Source organism: Oncorhynchus nerka, linkage group LG22 (assembly GCF_034236695.1).
Source record: "Oncorhynchus nerka isolate Pitt River linkage group LG22, Oner_Uvic_2.0, whole genome shotgun sequence".
In the NCBI taxonomy this organism is placed as follows: Eukaryota; Metazoa; Chordata; class Actinopteri; order Salmoniformes; family Salmonidae; genus Oncorhynchus; species Oncorhynchus nerka.
In genome coordinates this window covers 32,655,599-32,674,766 of record NC_088417.1, presented here as the reverse complement: position 1 = coordinate 32,674,766, position 19,168 = coordinate 32,655,599, and the positions used below count along the sequence as shown (strand labels likewise).

The following is a 19,168-nucleotide window of genomic DNA, read 5'->3' as shown; positions in this document are numbered from 1 at the left end:
TCATGTCGTTAAATTAATTAGTTTTTAGTGAACAGTTTGGTTGTTTCAATGCAGTGCTGTGTTCTCCACATCTGTTTTTCCTTTGAGGAGATTGTTTGATTTTGAAAAAGATTTTGAGATTGATCAACATGGATCTGAAAGCCAACTAGTCTACTAAAGCCTTGTTCACATTCGCAGTTTGAAGTGACGCAACTCCTATTTATTTGCATATCTAATTCAAATCTGTTGTTTTTCCTGCAGTCTGAACAGCCAAAAGGACATGGAATCAGATATTTCACGCCACATTTCATACCACCTTCGTAGGTGGTTTGAAATCCGATACAAATATGATTCCTGGTCATGTGACTTGTGTCTGAATGGTCAATCTGATTTATTTGCCCTCATGTTGTTTTTAGACTGTTATTCAGCATTAGTGAATGTTGTAGAAAGCTGAACAGCTACCTAGCTAGCTAGTTGATTGCTGCGGCTAGCCAAAAAGGACTTGTTTTGAAAGTTGGGTCATGTTATCTTTTGAGGCTTTAAAGCGTTCTTACCCTATGATTTTGAACATTCAAAGCAACTGGGAAACGTCCATGGCAGGCATTCGCTTGTCAGCTTAGCTTGTTACATCACTGCTGAGTGATACGAAGCACAAGCACCGCCACCGACAGTCAGTAGAACAAATTGGATTTGAAAAACAAAACTGATTTGTGTATTACGGCCTACAGTGTGAACAAGCCTGAAGTTGTCTTGATCATCTAGCAAGAAGCAACAAGACAGGATTGAGGGACTAGGACATAGGGACAATGAGAAGGAGGCAAAATAGAGGATAAAACCAACAGAAAATGAATTGATTTGGAGGATTTATGGAGGATTTCTAAAGGAAAGACCGGCATTGAAACGAACCAACATTAACAAACAAAAAAAGGAAATAAAGGTGAGAGAGGATTGTTCTGGACATTGTCATTTGTGTGTACAGTGTTAATTACATTAAATTACACATTTAATAGCTTTATATTTTCATTTTAAAAAGTGCGCTATTTAAAAAGTTGCATGCTTCAGTGCTCAAATTCGATAAATAACAATGGCAACAGTAGGAGGAGCTTGGCCCATTCCATTTGATCCACCAGCAGAACAGAACTCTGAACATTCTAAACAGCATTACAAGAAAAGGCTGCTGAGGGAAAATCCAGAGACATTGTTTGCTGATTATACCCTAATTAGAGACAAGAATAAAATCTCTGACCTTCGGCAGGGTAGCCTAGTGGTTAGAGCGTTGGACTAGCAACCGGAACGTTGACAAGGTACAAATCTGTCGTTCTGCCCCTGAACAGACAGTTAACCCACTGTTCCTAGGCCGTCATTGAAAATAAGAATTTTTAAAGAGAGCATACTGCTGCTTGGTGTTCTGCCTCATGTAGGCACTTTGGCCATGTCAGAAAGAGAGAATCACCAATTGTCAAATATCTTGGTATTTGATGTACAGGAGCCTGATAATCAACTCTTCACCTACAACAATGACACCGTAATGATTCAAGGCTTAGAAGCTGCACTTGTCCTCGATACAGTGCCTTGCAAAAGTATTTATCCCCCTTGGTGTTTTTACTATTTTGTTGCATTACAACCTATAATTTAAATGGATATTTATTTTGATTTCGTGTAATGGACATACACAAAATATTCCAAATTGGTGAAGTGAAATGGAAAAAAAACATGGTTTAAAAAAAAATCCCCAAAATAGAAAAGGTGCTGCGTGCATATGTATGCACCCTCATTGCAATGAAGCCCCTAAATAAGATCTGGTGCAACCAATTACCTTCAGAAGTCACATAATTAGTTAAATAAAGTCAGCCTGTGTGCAATCGAAGTGTCACATGATCTCAGTATATATACACACCTTTTCAGGCCCTGGAGTCTACAACACTACTAAGCAAGGGGCGCCAAGAAGTGAGTGGCACCATGAAGACAAATGAGCTCTCCGAACAGGTCAGGGACAAAGTTGTGGAGAAATACAGATCAGGGTTGGGTTATAAAAAAATATCCTAAACTTTGAACATCCCACAGAGCACCATTAAATCCATTATTTTTTTTAATTGAAAGAATATGGCACCACAACAAACCTGCCAAAAGAGGGCCGCCCACCAAAACTCACGGACCAGGCAAGGAGGGAATTAATCAGAGAGGCAACAATGAGACCAAAGATCACGCTGAAGGAGCTGCAAAGCTCCACAGCGGAGATTGGAGTATCTGTCCATAGGACCACTTTAAGCCGTACACTTCACAGAGCTGGGCTTTACGGAAGAGGGGCCAGAAAAAAGCCATTGCTTAAATAAAAAAATTATCAAACACGTTTGGTGTTCATCAAAAGGCTTGTGGGAGAGTCCCCAAACATATGGAAGAAGGTACTCTGGTAAGAAGAGACTAAAATTGAGCTTTTTGTCCATCAAGGAAAACGCTATGTCTGGCACAAACCCAACACCTTTCATCACCCCGAGAATACCATCCCCACAGTGAAGCATGGTGGTGGAAGCATCATGCTGTGGGGATGCTTTTCATCGGCAGGAACTGGGAAACTGGTCAGAATTGAAGGAATGATGAATGGCGCCAAATACAGGGAAATTCTTGAGGGACACCTGTTTGTCTTCCAGAGATTTGAGACTGGGTCAGAGGTTCACCTTCCAGCAGGACAATGACCCTAAATCCCAGTGGCTAGATGTGTCAAGCTTATGGAGACATACCCCAAGATACTTGCAGCTGTAATTGCTGCAAAAGGTGGCTCTACAAAGTATTGACTTGGGAAGGGGGGGGGGGTTGAATAGTAATGCACTCTCAAGTTTTCTATTTTTTTTGTCTTATTTCTTGTTTGTTTCACAATAAAAAAAGATTTTGCATTTTCAAAGTGTTAAGCATGTTATGTAGTAAATGATACAAACCCCCCAAAAATACATTTTAATTCCAGGTTGTAAGGCAAAAAAAAATGAAAAATGCCAAGGGGGTAAATACTTTCACAAGCCATTGTATACATGAGTTTACATCACTGAAAGAGCTAGCAGACACCTTGCAAGAGAATGGCACTCTAACACCACAGCCCAGAACAGCAGCACACAGGCAGAGCATCCCATGGCCTTCATTTTATGTGACTCCAATGGGACATTTCTCAGAGTGAAACTACTATTCCCTGGCATGTCAGTCAGAATGCTATGGTACCCAATCACAGCAAGTGCCTTAAAGTCTTGTCAAGCAACAAATTAAATGTGGCAAAACATATAATTCCCACAGGTACTAATAATTTGATGGCAGTGAGAGGACATTTACAGTTGAAGTCGGATGTTTACATACACATAGGTTGGAGTCATTAAAACTCGTTTTTCAACCACTCCACGAATTTCTAGTTAACAAACTATAGTTTTGGCAAGTCTGTTGGGACATCTACTTTGTGCATGACACAGGTAATTTTTCCAACAGTTGTTTACAGACAGATTATTTCACCTATAATTTACTGTATCACAATTCCAGTGGGTCAGAAATGTACATACACTAAGTTGACTGTGCCTTTAAACAGCTTGGAAAATTCCCGAAAATTATGTCATGGCTTTAGAAGCCTCCGATAGGCTAATTGACGTCATTTGAGTCAATTGGATGTGTACATGTGGATGTATTTCAAGGCCTACCTTTAAACTCAGTGCCTCTTTGCTTGACATCATGGAAAAATCAAAAGAAATCAGCCAAGACCTCAGAAAAAAATGTGTAGAAATGTCTGGTTCATCCTTGGGAGCAATTTCCAAATGCCTGAAGGTACCATGTTCATCTGTACGAACAATAGCTTGCAAGTATAAACACCATGGACAACGCAGCCATCATATCGCTCAGGAAGGAGATGCGTTCTGTCTCCTAGAGATGGACGTACTGTGGTGCGGAAAGTGCAAATCAATCCCGGAACAACAGCAAAGGACCTTGTGAAGATGCTGGAGGAAACGTGTACAAAGTATCTATATCCACAGTAAAACGAGTCCTATATCGACATAACCTGACAGGCCACTCAGCAAGGAAGAAGCCACTGCCCCAAAACCAACATAAAAAAAGCCAGACTACGGTTTGCCACTGCACATGAGGACACATGGGCAGAAAACATCATTCATCTACATCGTTCATTGAATTTGATGGGTCATTTATAACAAAACCTTTTGATGTAGCTAATCATTTCAATGACTATTTCACCGGTAAAGTGGACAAACTGAGAAGTGAGATGTCAACATTCAACAGTGAACCATCATATTTGTGTATTGAAGATCTATTAATGAAAGAGAAGGATTGTCGTTTTGAATTTGCTCAAGTTTGTGTGGACGAGGTGGAAAACAGTTGTTATCCATCAATAATGATAGACGATCTAGATGATAAACTATCGAGAATGGTAGCAGACTGTATTGCCATGTCTTTAACCAAAGCCCAAAGGAGTGTATCAATAGGTGGAAGGAGGCTAAAGTAATTCCACTACCTACAAATCGTAAAGCACCCTTTGCTGGCTCGAACCGTCACCCAATCAGTTTGCTACCTGTTCTTATTAAACCTATGGTCTAAATTGTGTTTGAACAAATACAATGCTATTTTAGAAGAATTTGACTACTGACGTTCAGCATGCATATAGGGAAGCAAAATCAACGTGTGCTACATTGACTCAGATGACTGATTGGCTAAAATAAATGAATAATAAGATGATAATTGTAGCTGTATTTTTAGATTTCAGTATTATTGAAAAAACTCACTTGTTATGGCTTTACATGGTAATACCTGCCATCATATGGTTGGAGAGTTACTTATCCAATAGAACTCATAGAGTATTCTTCAATGGAAGCTTCTCTAACATCATACAGCATATACAGTGCGGTATTCCTCAGGGCATTTGCCTTGGGCCTTTACTCTTATCAATTGTTCTTTTTTTTTTTTACAGATGATTTGCCTCTTGTCTTATAAGAAGCTAAAATGTCTATGTATGCTGATGATTGCAGACTCTACACATCAGCACCTACAGCCAGTGAGCTCACTGAGACTCGTAGCCAGGGGTAACAGCCAGTGTCAGAATGGATAATTAAGAATAAACTGGTCTTAAATACAGCTAAAACAAAATGCATTGTATTTGGTTCAAAGCATTCTCTAAGACCTAAACCTCAACTGGAGTTGTGCATAAAGGGTGTGACCATTGAACACATTGAAGAAGCTGAACTCCTAGCAGTAACATTGGATGGTCAGTTATCATGGTCAAATCATATTGACAATATCAACTGTACTAGTTGATCAGGCTTTGATCTTGTCCCATCTTGTTTACTGTCCGGTAATATGGTCAGTTGCAGCAAAGAAAGAACTAGCAAAGCTGCAGCTGGCGCAAAAAAAGAGCAGCACACCTTGCCTTTAACTGGACACAAATAACTAACATCAACAACATGCATGGTAGTCTTTCATGGTTGAGGAGAAATTGACTACATGTAGTAATTTTAATAAATATTTGTGTGTTAAAAATGCCAAACCACTTGTGTAATCTATTTTCATACACTTCCAACAGACATACATACCCCACCAGACACGCCACTAATGGGTTTCTTCACGGTACCTAAACCAAAAACAGATTTAATGTGTTTCTGAGTAATGTATAGTGCCATGCCACCGTGGCGTCCTCTACAAGCAGAGGTTACTCAGGCAAAAAGCAAGTTTAACTTTAAAAATGTTACAGTATGTTTTTTCCCCCCATTGCTCCTCTCCTAATTTAACTGTACTGTGTATATGAAGTGTGTAACTAGTATCTCTGTTGTCTCTTGGTGTCTTTCCTATATGTAACTCTTATTTTATTTGTTTATTTTCAATTTAATGTAATATCTTGTGGTGTTCTTGTCTATTGCTGTTAAATAACATTCACATTTTCCATGACAACATTTGGAGTCTCTGAAATATAATTAGAATTAACTAAGTCAAAAACGAACATTTAGCTGTCAGCTAGGCAAGTTGTATTTTGAGGCTTAAAATCTAAGCAAAGAGATTTTGCGGTTGGAATTGCAGGATGTATTCATACTGAACAAAAATATGAACGCAACATGCAAAGGCTTGGTCCCATGTTTCACGAGCTGAAATTAAAGACCCCAGAAATGTTCCACACTCACAAAAAGCTTATTTTTCTCATTTTGTGCACAAATGTATTTACGTCCCTGTTAGTGAGCATTTCTCCTTTCCCAAGATAATCCATCCATCTGACAGGTGTCATATCAATAAATGTATTAAACAGCATGATCATTACACAGCTGCACCTTGTGCTCGGGACAATGAAAGGCCACTCTAAAATGTGCAGTTCTGTCATGTAACACAATGCTGCAGATGTCTCCAAGTTTTGAGGGAGCGTGCAATTGGCATGCTGACTGAAGGAATGTCCACCAGAGCTGTTGCCAGATAATTGAATGTTAATTTCTCTACCATAAGCTGCCAACAACATAATTTTAGAGAATCTGTCACTACGTCCATTTGGCTGGGCCTGGCTCCCCAGTGGTTGGGCCTGGTTCCCAAAGGGGGTTGGCCTATGCCCTCCCAGGCCCAGCCATGGCTGCGCTCCTGCCCAGTCATGTGAACCCATAGATTAGGGCCTAATTTATTTATTTCAATTGACTTATTCCTTTTGTGAACTGTAACTGAGTAAAATTAGTTTATTTTTGTTCAGTATAGTTATAAGCAGTGGCAAAGCACATACCCACTTAATGTGGGGGTGCCCCTAATCCTATATTTTTTATTATTCAATATATATATATATATATAAGTATACAAAACATTACGAATATAAATATACAGTTGGAGTCGGAAGTTTACATACACTTAGGTTGGAGTCATTAAAACTTGTTTTTCAGCCACTCCACAATTTTTTTTGAACAAACTATAGTTTTGGCAAGTTGGTTAGGACATCTAATTTGTGCATGACAAGTAATTTTTCCAACAATTGTTTACAGACAGATGATTTCACTTATAATTTACTGTATCACAATTCTAGTGGGTCAGAAGTTTACATACACTAAGTTGACTGTGCCTTTAAACAGCTTGGAAAATTCCAAAAAATGATGCCATGGCTTTAGAAGCTTCTGATAGGCTAATTGACATAATTTGAGTCAATTGGAGGTGTACCTGTGGATATATTTCAAGGCCTACCTTCAAACTCAGTGATCAAACTCAGAAATCAGCCAAGACCTCAGAATTTCTGGTTCATCCTTGGGACCATTTTCCAAACTCCTGAAGGTACCACGCAGCCATCATACCTCTCAGGAAGGAGATGCGTTCGGTCTCCTAGAGATGAACGTACTTTGGTGCGAGAAGTGCAAATCAATCCCAGAACAACAGCAAAGGACCTTGTGAAGATGCTGGAGGAAACGGGTACAAAAGTATTTATATCCACAGTAAAACGAGTCCTATATCGACATAACCTGAAAGGCCACTCAGCAAGGAAGAAGCCACTGCTCAAAAACCGCCATAGAAAAGCCAGACTACGGTTTGCAACTGCACATGGGGAGAAAAATTGTACTTTTTGGAGAAATGTCCTCTGGTCCGATGAAACAAAAATAGAACTGTTTGGCCATAATGACCATCGTTATGTTTGGAGAAAAAGGGGGAGGCTTGCAAGTCGAAGAACACCATCCCAACCGTGAAGCACAGGGGTGGCAGCATCATGTTGTGGGGATGCTTTGCTGCAGGAGGGACTGGTGCACTTCACAAAATAGATGGCATCATGAGGCAGTAAAATTATGTGGATATATTGAAGCAACATCTCAAGACATCAGTCAGGAAGTTAAAGCTTGGTCGCAAATGGGTCTTGCAAATGGAGAATGACCCTAAACATACTTCTAAATTTGTGGCAAAATGGCTTAAGGACAACAAAGTCAAGGTATTGGAGTGGCTATCACAAAGCCCTGACCTCAATCCTATAGAACATTTGTGGCCAGAACTGAAAAGGTGTGTGTGAGCAAGGAGGCCTACACACGTGACTCAGTTGCACCAGCTCTGTCAGGAGGAATGTGCCAAAATTCACCCAACTTATTGTGGGAAGCTTGTGGAAGGCTACCAGAAACTTTTGACCTTCGTTAAACAATTTAAAGGCAATGCTACCAAATACTAATTGAGTGTATGTAAACTTCTGACCCACTGGGAATTTGATGAAATAAATAAAAGCTCAAATTAATCATTCTCTCTACTATTATTCTGACATTTCACATTCTTAAAATAAAGTGATGATCCTAACTGACCTAAGAGAGGGAATTTGTACTAGGATTAAATGTCAGTCATTGTGAAGTTTAAATGTATTTGGCTAAGGTGTATGTAAACTTCCAACTTCAACTGTACATTTAACAGTATTAAATCATATCGTCGGTCATTTGAAAAACCCCGGTGTAAACAGTATATCGCCCAAACCTTTCTCTTTCTCTCCTGCATGTGTTCTTTCTGTCTCTATCTGCTACCGTGGCCAACGTCCTTTTCTACTGTCCAATCTCCTTTTTAGTTTATGTTCTGTTTCTCTGTTACGGTATTGTCTTTCACCTTGTGGGACCATTGATAACGAACCGTTTGAATCAATAGATTGTGCGTCTGTGTTGTAGCACAGCCTATCGGTGGTACAATGAAACATGTCTGTTTGCATGGGCATCACACCCTTTACTGCCCTGTTTCTTCTTTTTGTGTGTGTGTGTCTGTCATTGTGTGTGTACATGTGTGTGTGTGTGTGTGTGTTAGTGTGTGCTCAAGTCATGAGCCTCATTATGTTGTTCTAATCTTTTTTCTGTATCTCACGGCCGCTGGCTGTGTTTTCCTTCTCTCCTGCTGTGAGGGTGTGTGTGTGTGTGTGTGTGTGTGTGTGTGTACTTCTTGGGTCTTAAAAAAAAAAAATCTATTTAACTAGGCATGCTAGTCTGACTGTGTTAATGTTTCCTTTTTGTCTCCCTCCACAGCCCTCTGAGAAGTGTGGAGTCCTCAACGTCACCAAAATCACTGAGAATGGCAAGAAAGTCAGGTAAAACATACTGTACAAAGATCATATAGATTAGAAAACGTTGTCATTATCTTATGTGGAAGTAAGAGGACAATACAGCATCATACAGACAAACAAAACAATGCCTTTGATTCTTTGTTGATATAATGGACAGACTGATGGTTGATAAATGCTTGTGTTGGAGCCAGAGTTGCAAAAGTAGGCTATCTCACTGGAAACGTTTTAAGTTTGCCGGTAGACTATCAGAATTTTGTTATCTTTCAAAGATAGATTACATTCAATAACAAGACATCTAGTGGCTGTTTTGGGTAATTTAGATTATCACAGGTGTCTGTAGTAATATCTGGTCCTCTGTGTAAAATAATTAAAGATGATTTAAAAAATAAATAAAATACAATGACAAAATGGTGAAGCATCCTGAATATTAGGGCTGACCCCATTTAGTCGACTGGACGATTGTTTGGTTGATAGGCTGTTGGTCGACCAAGATTTCTATAGTCGAGCAGTAGCAAGAAAAATGATAATAATAATGGTGTACAATGGTGTGATTTGCGCCTATCTGAGTGGACTGATCCATTGTGGAGGCTGTTGGGATGGCGCAGTCCATCTCTAAGATATGTGCGACTTAAATTGTATATGGTTATATTACGTAAGAACAATGGTGAAACATTTGCGTTGGATAGTGGTCACTGTCCGCGGTTCTGAAACACATCAGTGTGCTGTTGAATTGGCATCTTTTCCTCGACCATGTGGCTATGTGCATAATGGCAAAGTTAAGCAACATAATGGTGTTGAGAACAATGCGGCGGAGGCAGCAGCAGAGTTAGGACATGAGAAAACAGGCCTTGCCTTACTTGTCTAAGAAAAGGGAGAGAAGAAACCCAAACTTAATTAGGTCTTTAAATGTTTTTATTTAACCTTGATTTAACTAGGCAAGTCAGTTATGAAACAAATTCTCATTTACAGTGACGGCCTAAGTTATTCAAGTTAACATTGCCAAAGTTACGATAGATTATCATATATTTTCTGTTAATTACCAAAGTGATTGAAGATTCCGGTAGCTTTGCAACACTAGTTGGGACTGGTTGATAAATGGTTGTGTTGTGACGTGGTTTATAAAGGGTTGTGTTGTGATGGTAAATACATGTGATGTGGTTTATGGTTGATAAATGGTTGTGTTCTGACATGGTTGATGGTTTTATAAAGGGTTGTATTGTGATGGTTGATTTAAATAGATTTGACGTGGTTTATGGTTGATAAATGGTTGTGTTCTGACATGGTTGATGGTTTTATAAAGGGTTGTATTGTGATGGTTGATTTAAATAGATTTGACGTGGTTTATGGTTGATAAATGGTTGTGTTGTGATGTGGTTCTAACAGGAAGAACTGGACATCTTCGTGGACAGTACTCCAGGGCTCCTCACTGCTCTTCGCTAAAGGACAGGGGAGTGGCACCAGCTGGGTACGTACCCCATCAGCCGCCTTGTTAGGAACCACCTTGGGTTAAAACAGAGTTTTACAGCTGACTTCAGTTAATTAAAAAAAAAAAAATTAGAGCTGAATATCTCCCCTACTTTTCCAATAACCTGCAGGAGTTTTTCACCTCAAGAAGAGGGTGGCAGTGCCTAAGAACGACCTGGTTTGCTGTCTATCTCCAGTTAGTAGTAGTGCTAGTGCACCATAGGTCTTTCGATCTGTTCTGTTTCCCTTGTCCCTTCTTCTTTCATCTGTCTGTGACTCTATATTTCTCATTTGCCATCCTTCTCCTCTCCTCTTACTCTATTATTTTCCTCTCCTTCTTCCTTTCCTCTCCTCATCCAAAGCCGCACTACCGTAGTGGCTCCATCCCTGAGCTGCTGCTCACTCTGCTGGCCAACTGGAAGCGTTCGGTCAAGCCCTGCCCAGCTGTCTCCTATGTCCACTCTGTCCATGGGCGTGCCCCAGCTGCCACTGTATGTCTCCTCTGTCCCTGTGCATGTGTTCCATTTGTCCCCCTGCCTGTCCGTCATGCTCACACTATCCCCTCGCCCTATCCCCTGCCTGCTACTCATAACCTAGCCTGATTGGTTGACCAAGGGATGTAGGGGGATGCATTTCCTCTGGGTCCCCCGCCCTCCTATTTCTATGGGCACCATCACTGTTCATGACACAAACTGTTCACATCCCTCTTGTTGGTGGAGATCATTTTGCAGGTTTAAAGCTTATTTTTTTGCAATTCTATACATTTTGCCATGTCTAATGTGTATTCATATGATATTTGAGTGATAAAAAAAACGAATATCTATGGGCTAAAAAAAACGAATATCTATGGGCTAAAAAAAACGAAATAAAAAAAACTTAACCTGACATGGGCTAGTAAATCTGAACATTTCAGACAAGTTATAAATAGCTCTCTAAGGTAATCCCCCCCATCCCCCTTTGTGCCCCACAGTTTGGGAACCACTGACCTAGATAGAGGTGTTGTTGATATGCATACAATACTAACCTACTGAGTACCAAAAAAAAATTGATAACAGTTGAACTTCCCCGTACAGTACTAAATGTTCAGCTTGCAACACAGTGGTGTGAATAAGATCGCCCGTGGTTTATCTTCAAGTCAACGTAGCGGTTAATAACGACGTGTAACTATAACACAGTAACTTGTAACACTGCTTTGGTTGTTTTTAATGCAACTTGAAATAACAACTGTGTGAAAAATACTCATGAAAGATTTACCACTATTACTATCCTTGAGTTGGAAACCCAGCTCTCATCTGATTAGTCTGAATGTTGAATTATTTCCTTGTAGAAGTTTGTGGGTAACCAGTCGAAGCCGGAGTTCACTGTGGATCTCAGAGGGGGGTCAGTTGATTGGGCATCCAAGGATAAGTCAAGCAAGAAGCACGTCATTGAACTGAAGACCCGTCAGGGGACGGAGCTGCTGATCCAATCAGAGATTGACAGCGTCATCAACGACTGGTACCGAGCCCTGACAGACACCATCAGCACACATGTGAGTGGACTTCTCTCTTCGGTCCAGAGCTTAGTAACTACCACACCTATAACATAATCAAATCCTGCACTAACTTGCTCTGTTTAGATGTCCGTCAGAGGGACTAGTAAAGTACAGTACAAGCCAATGACGCTCTAGAATCTCTGTAATGAGGGTCTTCTGAATATTCATTTATTTTTATCTGTTCAGTTCCGCATCCCTCCAATAGAGGGTAGAACTGGTCCAGGTTGACTTCCCTAACGGAAGTTGTTTGTGTGTGTGTGTGTGTGTGTGTGTGCGTGCGTGTGGGGACAGGCATGGGAGTCAGATGAGGCCATAGAGGAGGACATGCCTGAGTCCCCCGGGGCAGAGAAACAAGACAAGGAGAAGGACCACCGAGACTCCAAGAAAAACAGAGGTGCCTTGACTAAATACGCTGTGAGAGGGTGTGTTTGTGCGTGTTTTTTAGTGATCTTAGAAGGTATTGTCACCAAATGCCCTCTTGGTACCTGTTTAGACATTTTTCCTTCCATATGGTTTCAGCGATGAAGACGTCTATAAGTATGGACTCCACTGACCAGAAAAAGACTAGAGTGAAGCTGAAGAAGTTCCTGACCCGCCGACCCACCTACCAGGCCGTCAAGGACAAGGGATACATTAAAGGTGTGGATGGAGATTTGGTTATGGGTTCCCGAGAATGGACCTACTGCTGTCCTCAACTAGAGGAAGCTAAACGCAGTGATAAAACCCTTGGTAACGAAACATTGTAAGTTGACGTCTCTCCATGTTGTTTTCTCAGACCAGGTGTTTGGCTGCAGTCTGAGCAGCCTGTGTCAGAGGGAGAACACGTCAGTGCCCAACTTTGTCACCACGTGCATCGACCACGTGGAGACCACAGGTACGAACGAGCCATACATCTCTGTTCCTTTATCTGTTCCCTCTCTCTGTCTTTTGAGTTATGATTAGAATTTTTTCAGAGATGAGATGTCAAGATTTTTGTAATGATGATTGTGTGCTGAGTCACAAACATGAGTTCTAATGCCTCTCTCTCCTCCTCTCTCTCTCTCTCTCTCTCTCTTCTCTTCTCTTCTCCTCAGGTCTGAGTATAGATGGCATATACAGAGTGAGTGGGAATCTAGCTGTGATACAGAAGCTGCGCTTCGCTGTGAATCACGGTAGGGCTTAACTCCCTTCAATGATATGATGTTATAGCTTTTTCCACTAGCTTTGGTACATGGTTAGTGACATAGGTGCTGGAGGTATAGTCCTTTTGTAAAGAGGTTTGGGTGTCAGTCAGTCCAACATTAACTTGTGTTGTGACTCTCAATTCTTGAACAGACCATGATCTCTTGTCTTAAAAGCTGTGTCTCTATATCCTAGATGAACAGTTAGAACTGGAGGACAGTAAGTGGGAGGACATCCACGTCACCACGGGAGCCCTGAAGATGTTCTTCAGAGAGCTGCCTGAACCACTCTTCACCTACGACTCCTTCAACGACTTTATCAACGCCATCAGTGAGTAGTAACACACTTAACTACACTGTAGCGTACTTTACTATGTTGTCTAACCCTGTTCTTTACTGTGTTGTCTAACCCTGTACTTTACTGTGTTGTCTAACCCTGTACTTTACTGTGTTGTCTAACCCTGTACTTTACTGTGTTGTATAACCCTGTACTTTACTGTGTTGTATAACCCTGTACTTTACTGTGTTGTATAACCCTGTACTTTACTGTGTTGTATAACCCTGTACTTTACTGTGTTGTATAACCCTGTACTTTACTGTGTTGTATAACCCTGTACTTTACTGTGTTGTATAACCCTGTACTTTACTGTGTTGTCTAACCCTGTACTTTACTGTGTTGTATAACCCTGTACTTTACTGTGTGCTTGTCCTACTGAGCCACTGTTTCTAATAGTTACATTAAGGAAGGATGGTTCACCTAAAGACAATGTCCATTAAGACGTTGACTTCACGCTCAATTTACCACTTGGTTTAAGTGATTCCAAATATTTGCTGTTTGAAATGTGTCCACAAGATGGCGCCCTTATCAATTGAATTCACCCTATTCAATTAGGATCATGTAAATCAGGGTTCAAAGACGGTAAAAACACCAGCAAATCAGCTCCAAGTGATTTTAATTTTGGAAAGGATACCCACACACAATTAAGCAACAAGGCACAAGAGGCAGTGCTGTATCAGGAGTACAGTCACAAGTAAAAAGCATTGTTTTATTTACCTGTGACTGTCTGTATTCATGATACAGCACTGCCCCGTGTGCTTTATTGGTTTTACAAAACTGTTACCAACATATTCAAATAACAATGAATTAAACAGTTTCATTAAAATGTTATTTTGACAAGTTGTTTTGGTCATGTTGCTACAGACATGTTGTCGGTTCTAAACAAAATGTTTGCTATGCAGGCTGGGTAACGTTATTGTCACTAGCCAACTTCAGCTAACTGAGTCACGCCAAACATTGAACCTGGAATGACAGCACACGAGCTGCATTTGAGTTTGTTTGAACTTTTCTTTTCTATTTGCATTTACTTGGATATGTCCAGGATCATGAAGATGCGTGATTTCGCCTGGCTCAGAAAAAAATGGTCTCGTCTGGGCACCGTTCACTCTCCTATGGTACAGAGATGGAAATTCCAAAGTGAAACATTGTTTCTGTGGTCGGACAGGGAGACAGCGAGGTTTATATTAACCCCTGCTGTACCAACCTAAATGTTAGGCTGGAAGCCAGGGGAAATAATTTTCGAGTTGAGATCAACACAAGAGATGATTCATACAGACACATGAGCATGATATTGTTATGAGATGCAGTGATAATTGTCAGATGGAACTGTAAGCAGGCCTAGTGTGCCTGTGAAGGCCATTACAACACGACTAGGAACGCTGCTTGTCCAATCAGCATCCAGGGTCCAAACAACCAGTTTTATAATGGAGAGATGCAGTACCAGTCAAAAGTTTGGACACACCTACTCATTCAAGGGTTTTGCTTTATTTTTACTATTTTCTACATTGCAGAATAATAGTGAAGACATCAAACTATGAAATAACACATATGGAATCATGTAGTAACCAACAAAGTGTTAAAAGTGTTAAGCAAATGAAAAATCTTTTAAATTCTTCAAAGTAGTCACCCTTTGCCTTGATAACAGCTTTGCACACTCTTGATATTCTGTGAACCAGGTACACCTGGAATGGTTTTCCAACAACTCCAACAGGAGTTCCCACATATGCTGAGAACTTGTTGACTTTCCTTCACTCTGCGGTCCAACTCATCCCAAACCATCTCAATTGTGTTGAGGTCGGGTAATTGTAGAGGCCAGGTCATCTGATGCAGCACTCCATCACTCTCCTTCTTGGTCAAATAGCCCTTACACAGCCTGGAGGTGTGTTTTGGGTCATTGTCCTGTTGACAAACAAATGATAGTCCCACTAAGCGAAAACCAAAAGGGAATGGCATATTGCTGCAGAATGCTGTGGTAGCCATGCTTGTTAAGTGTGCCTTGAATTCTAAATAAATCACTGACAGTGTCACCATTAATGCACTGTCACACCTCCTCCATGCTTCACGGTGGGAACCACACGAGGAGATCATCCGTTCACTTACGCTGCGTCTCACAACGACACGGCGGTTTGAACCAAATATCATAAAATTGGACTCAACAGACTAGAGGACAGATTTCCACCGGTCCAATGTCCATTGCTCATGTTTCTTGGCCCAAGCAAGTCTCTTCTTCTTATTGGTGTCCTTCAGTAGTGGTTTCTTTGCAGCAATTCGACCATGAAGGCTTGATTCACGCAGTCTCCTCTGAACAGTTGATGTTGAGATGTGTCTGTTACTTTGCATTTATTTGGGCTGCAATCTGAGGTGTAGTGTACTCTAATGAACTTATCCTCTGCAGCAGGGGTAACTCTGGGTCTTCCTTTCCTGTGGCAGTCCTCATGAGAGCCAGTTTCATCATAGCGCTTGATGGTTTTTGCGACTGCACTTGAAGAAACTTTCAAAGTTCTTGAAATTTTCCACATTGACTGACCTTCATGTCTTAAAGTAATGATAGACTGTTGTTTCTTTTTCTTATTTGAGCTGTTCTTGCCATAATATAGACTTGGTGTTTTACCAAATAGGGCTATCTTCTGTATACCGCCCCTACCTTGTCACACCATAACTGATTGTCTCAAATGCATTAAGAAGGAAAGAAATTCCACACATGAACTTTTAACAAGACACACCTGTTAATTGAAATGCATTCCAGGTGACTACCTCATGAAGCTGCTTGAGAATGCCAAGAGTGTGCAAAGCTGTCAGGGCAAAGGGTGGCTACTTTGAAGACTCTCAAATATAAAATATATTTTTGGTTACTACATGATTTCTACAATGTAGAAAATAGTAAAAAATAAAGAAAAGCCCTGGAATGAGTAGGTGTGTCCAAACTTTTGACTGGTACTGTAATTGTGTTCGTTTACAAATGTAAGCAAGGTTTAAAATGATTGTTTTAGTCAAATGGTATCTGTTTATGATTCTTGCAGTCAATTTGAAGTCTAACAATTATTTGTAATTTATGTTCGAGCCCCCTGACCATCCTCTCAAGAAAAAGTCTAGTTAATGATCCCTGATGTAAAATGATGTGTTTTTCCTTATGCAGTGAAACTAATGGTGTCGTTTTACCTTTCACTCTCTTCCAGAATGCTCGGATTACAAGCAGCGAGTAAACTCAATAAAAGACTTAATCAAGCAGTTGCCAAAACCGAATCATGACACAATGCAATGCCTCTTCAAACATCTCAGAAGGTAAAGCAAAAAGCATGCTACATTTTGGCTAGGCTGCGATATTACCCAAAGTATTTTTATCGCAATTTGCATGTGATGTTTTTCGAATACTAGCAGTAGCTTACATAATAGATGTAAAGTTTTGTCTCCAGCGTGTACCTGAACCCTTTGTTGACCAACCAACATATGTATTGTGTTTCCTAATTGATAGGCCTATCTCACCATAACAGATCAAAGGGCAGTTCGAGAAAATGTCAGATGTGCTGGTCCATCTTTAGCCCAATGGCCTGTCCTTCTAGTCCGTCCCTGTATCTCACTCTGTCCTCTCCTTCCTGTCTCTCCAGGGTGATTGACCATGGAGAGGCCAACCGAATGACGACCCAGAGCGTAGCGATCGTCTTCGGTCCTACCCTGCTCAGACCTGAGACCGAGACTGGGAACATCGCTGTTCACATGGTATATCAGAACCAGATTGTTGAGCTCATCTTACTGGAGTATGAGAACATCTTCGGCAGGTAGAAAAAAAGAAACACCTGATGAAGAGGCCTGTGAGAGAAAGAGAATGGTCTGGTGACTGGTCGAACTCAACACTGCTTATTTTGGTGACTGAAACATTGCTGCTGTGGACCAAGCAATTTAAAGAAAGAAAAACAAAAATGTAATTATTGTTCATTTGATAAAAAGATTAATAAAGGAAGCTAGTGAACGACTTTGCACTTACCCTTTTGAGAGAGTTAAGTATGATGTAAATAAATACAGATTTCATTCACTTTGGTTACAATGCCTGCTGTGAGTAGCAGGGCGGATCCATTGCTTCAGGAGGAGGGTGTTGATTGGTTGGTTTGTTGGTTGGTGAGCTGGCTGTATCGTGTCGTCATTGCCGTGACAATGGACGGAGTGCAGTGTGAATGGCGTGGATGGATCTCCCTTGATGTGATGTGATCCAGTGGATTTGAGTATTCAGGGTATAACTGTTTTACACTGGATTCCTATGGCCAGCGTTAAGAACAGACAACATACAACAAGAGCTTGGTGAATAAGACTTTCATTGTTTTGAACTGGAGTGGAACTGAAGAAGAGTATCATGGGATACATTCATGTGGCCCGCCGGAGTGACTTCCTCCTTTCTCTGATGACGTCGCGACACATCAGCCGGGCACAGCCCACTCCAGATCATTCAAACAGCAACAACTACCCACTGAATGAATGGCTGGGTGGGTGGTCTCTCCCTCAATGTCAAATCAATGGAAGCCCATATCCTGCTACTACCATGTGTTATAGCAAAGACCAAGCTTGGTTGTGTGTATTAAGACTACTCTCATTGCTTTGTGTTGGAAAAAATATTACGCTTAACCTCTGAACTGTATATTCTCAGTTTTGTGGAACATTGACCATGTTGTGGTGACCATATTACTGCCACACCTGCAGTTATGAGTCATGACCACAGTAAAATTCCACGTGACAATTGAGTCACAGTAATCTCCTTTTGTGTACTCTGGACATGCTTTGGTAGTACCCAACTTGCTAACTACCATCTGGTCCTAATGGCCTGGTACTCTGGGCTCTATTGTCCCTCTAACCACTCTGACCTTAATACAAATTACATTTAAATATCACATCAAACACATCATCAAAACAGCAGGCCTATACAGTGTAAAACTCACCTCACTGTGATGATCAATTTGAAGAAAGAAGTTCAACAGCCGGTTGAAACATTGTAGAACATGGTTGGTTTGGATGTTGTTTCAAAGCTTAACACAACGAAATGGCCACCGCTTTGAAAGGTGATGATTCATTCTAAACATCCATATGCATATTAGAGCTTATGAATATTCTTATGAGCCCCCCCCCCCGCATGAAAAAAAAATTACGGAATAAAAATGATGATTCTGCTGTTATACAATTCATAGCCTACCACATATTACCATGGCAGAAAAACATAAAACAACAGTGATTTAAGATGTATTTGGTACATAATTGGTCTAGCCTTTTGAGTGTGGACTGTAATTATTATGTATACTGAATAGGACTGGTTATCTAATGCTAAGCTCCAACATGTATATCCATGAGTCTGGAGAGAACGTGTTGGTTCATTGATTGGGCAGGGCGGTTTAGCCTACAATTATTGATTTTGTATTTGATTTTGAATAGCCTAGTAATAGTTTTTTTTTTTTTTTTTTTTTTACAAATATTTCATAATTCATTGGGTGACACATTACCTTTAGCTATACAGAATATCTCACCACCATGCATTTCCATCTCCTCTCTCTTCTTTATTAATTTCTCGAGCGCGCAGACAGTTTAGGGAAATATGTTTCGTTGCGATGTTCCCGAACAGATTTCACTTGGGTTACCAAATCAAGCACTAGGTAGCTGCAGGAACAAGGTTGGAGACCCAATGCGGTACAGTGTTTGGGCGGAATGTCACCTAT

General features: G+C 40.7%; 1 protein-coding gene across 4 annotated transcripts in view; it reads left to right on the top strand.

The window, feature by feature from the left end:
• Nucleotides 1-17,442, top strand: part of LOC115105110 (rho GTPase-activating protein 12-like) — a 99,816-nt gene extending 82,374 nt beyond the window's left edge. For 3 of the 4 annotated variants that reach the window (XM_029626742.2, XM_065007133.1, XM_029626743.2), the window contains 11 exons: nucleotides 8,943-9,004; nucleotides 10,364-10,445; nucleotides 10,807-10,935; nucleotides 11,772-11,975; nucleotides 12,270-12,372; nucleotides 12,498-12,617; nucleotides 12,754-12,852; nucleotides 13,052-13,129; nucleotides 13,335-13,469; nucleotides 16,652-16,757; nucleotides 17,081-17,442. In XM_029626742.2, coding sequence (XP_029482602.1) covers nucleotides 8,943-9,004; nucleotides 10,364-10,445; nucleotides 10,807-10,935; nucleotides 11,772-11,975; nucleotides 12,270-12,372; nucleotides 12,498-12,617; nucleotides 12,754-12,852; nucleotides 13,052-13,129; nucleotides 13,335-13,469; nucleotides 16,652-16,757; nucleotides 17,081-17,255 — 1,293 coding nt within the window. In that variant the 3' untranslated portion in view covers nucleotides 17,256-17,442. The remainder of the gene's footprint in view (nucleotides 1-8,942; nucleotides 9,005-10,363; nucleotides 10,446-10,806; nucleotides 10,936-11,771; nucleotides 11,976-12,269; nucleotides 12,373-12,497; nucleotides 12,618-12,753; nucleotides 12,853-13,051; nucleotides 13,130-13,334; nucleotides 13,470-16,651; nucleotides 16,758-17,080) is intronic. The other variant, XM_029626744.2, reaches the window with a different exon arrangement.
• The last annotated feature ends 1,726 nt before the right edge of the window (nucleotides 17,443-19,168 follow it).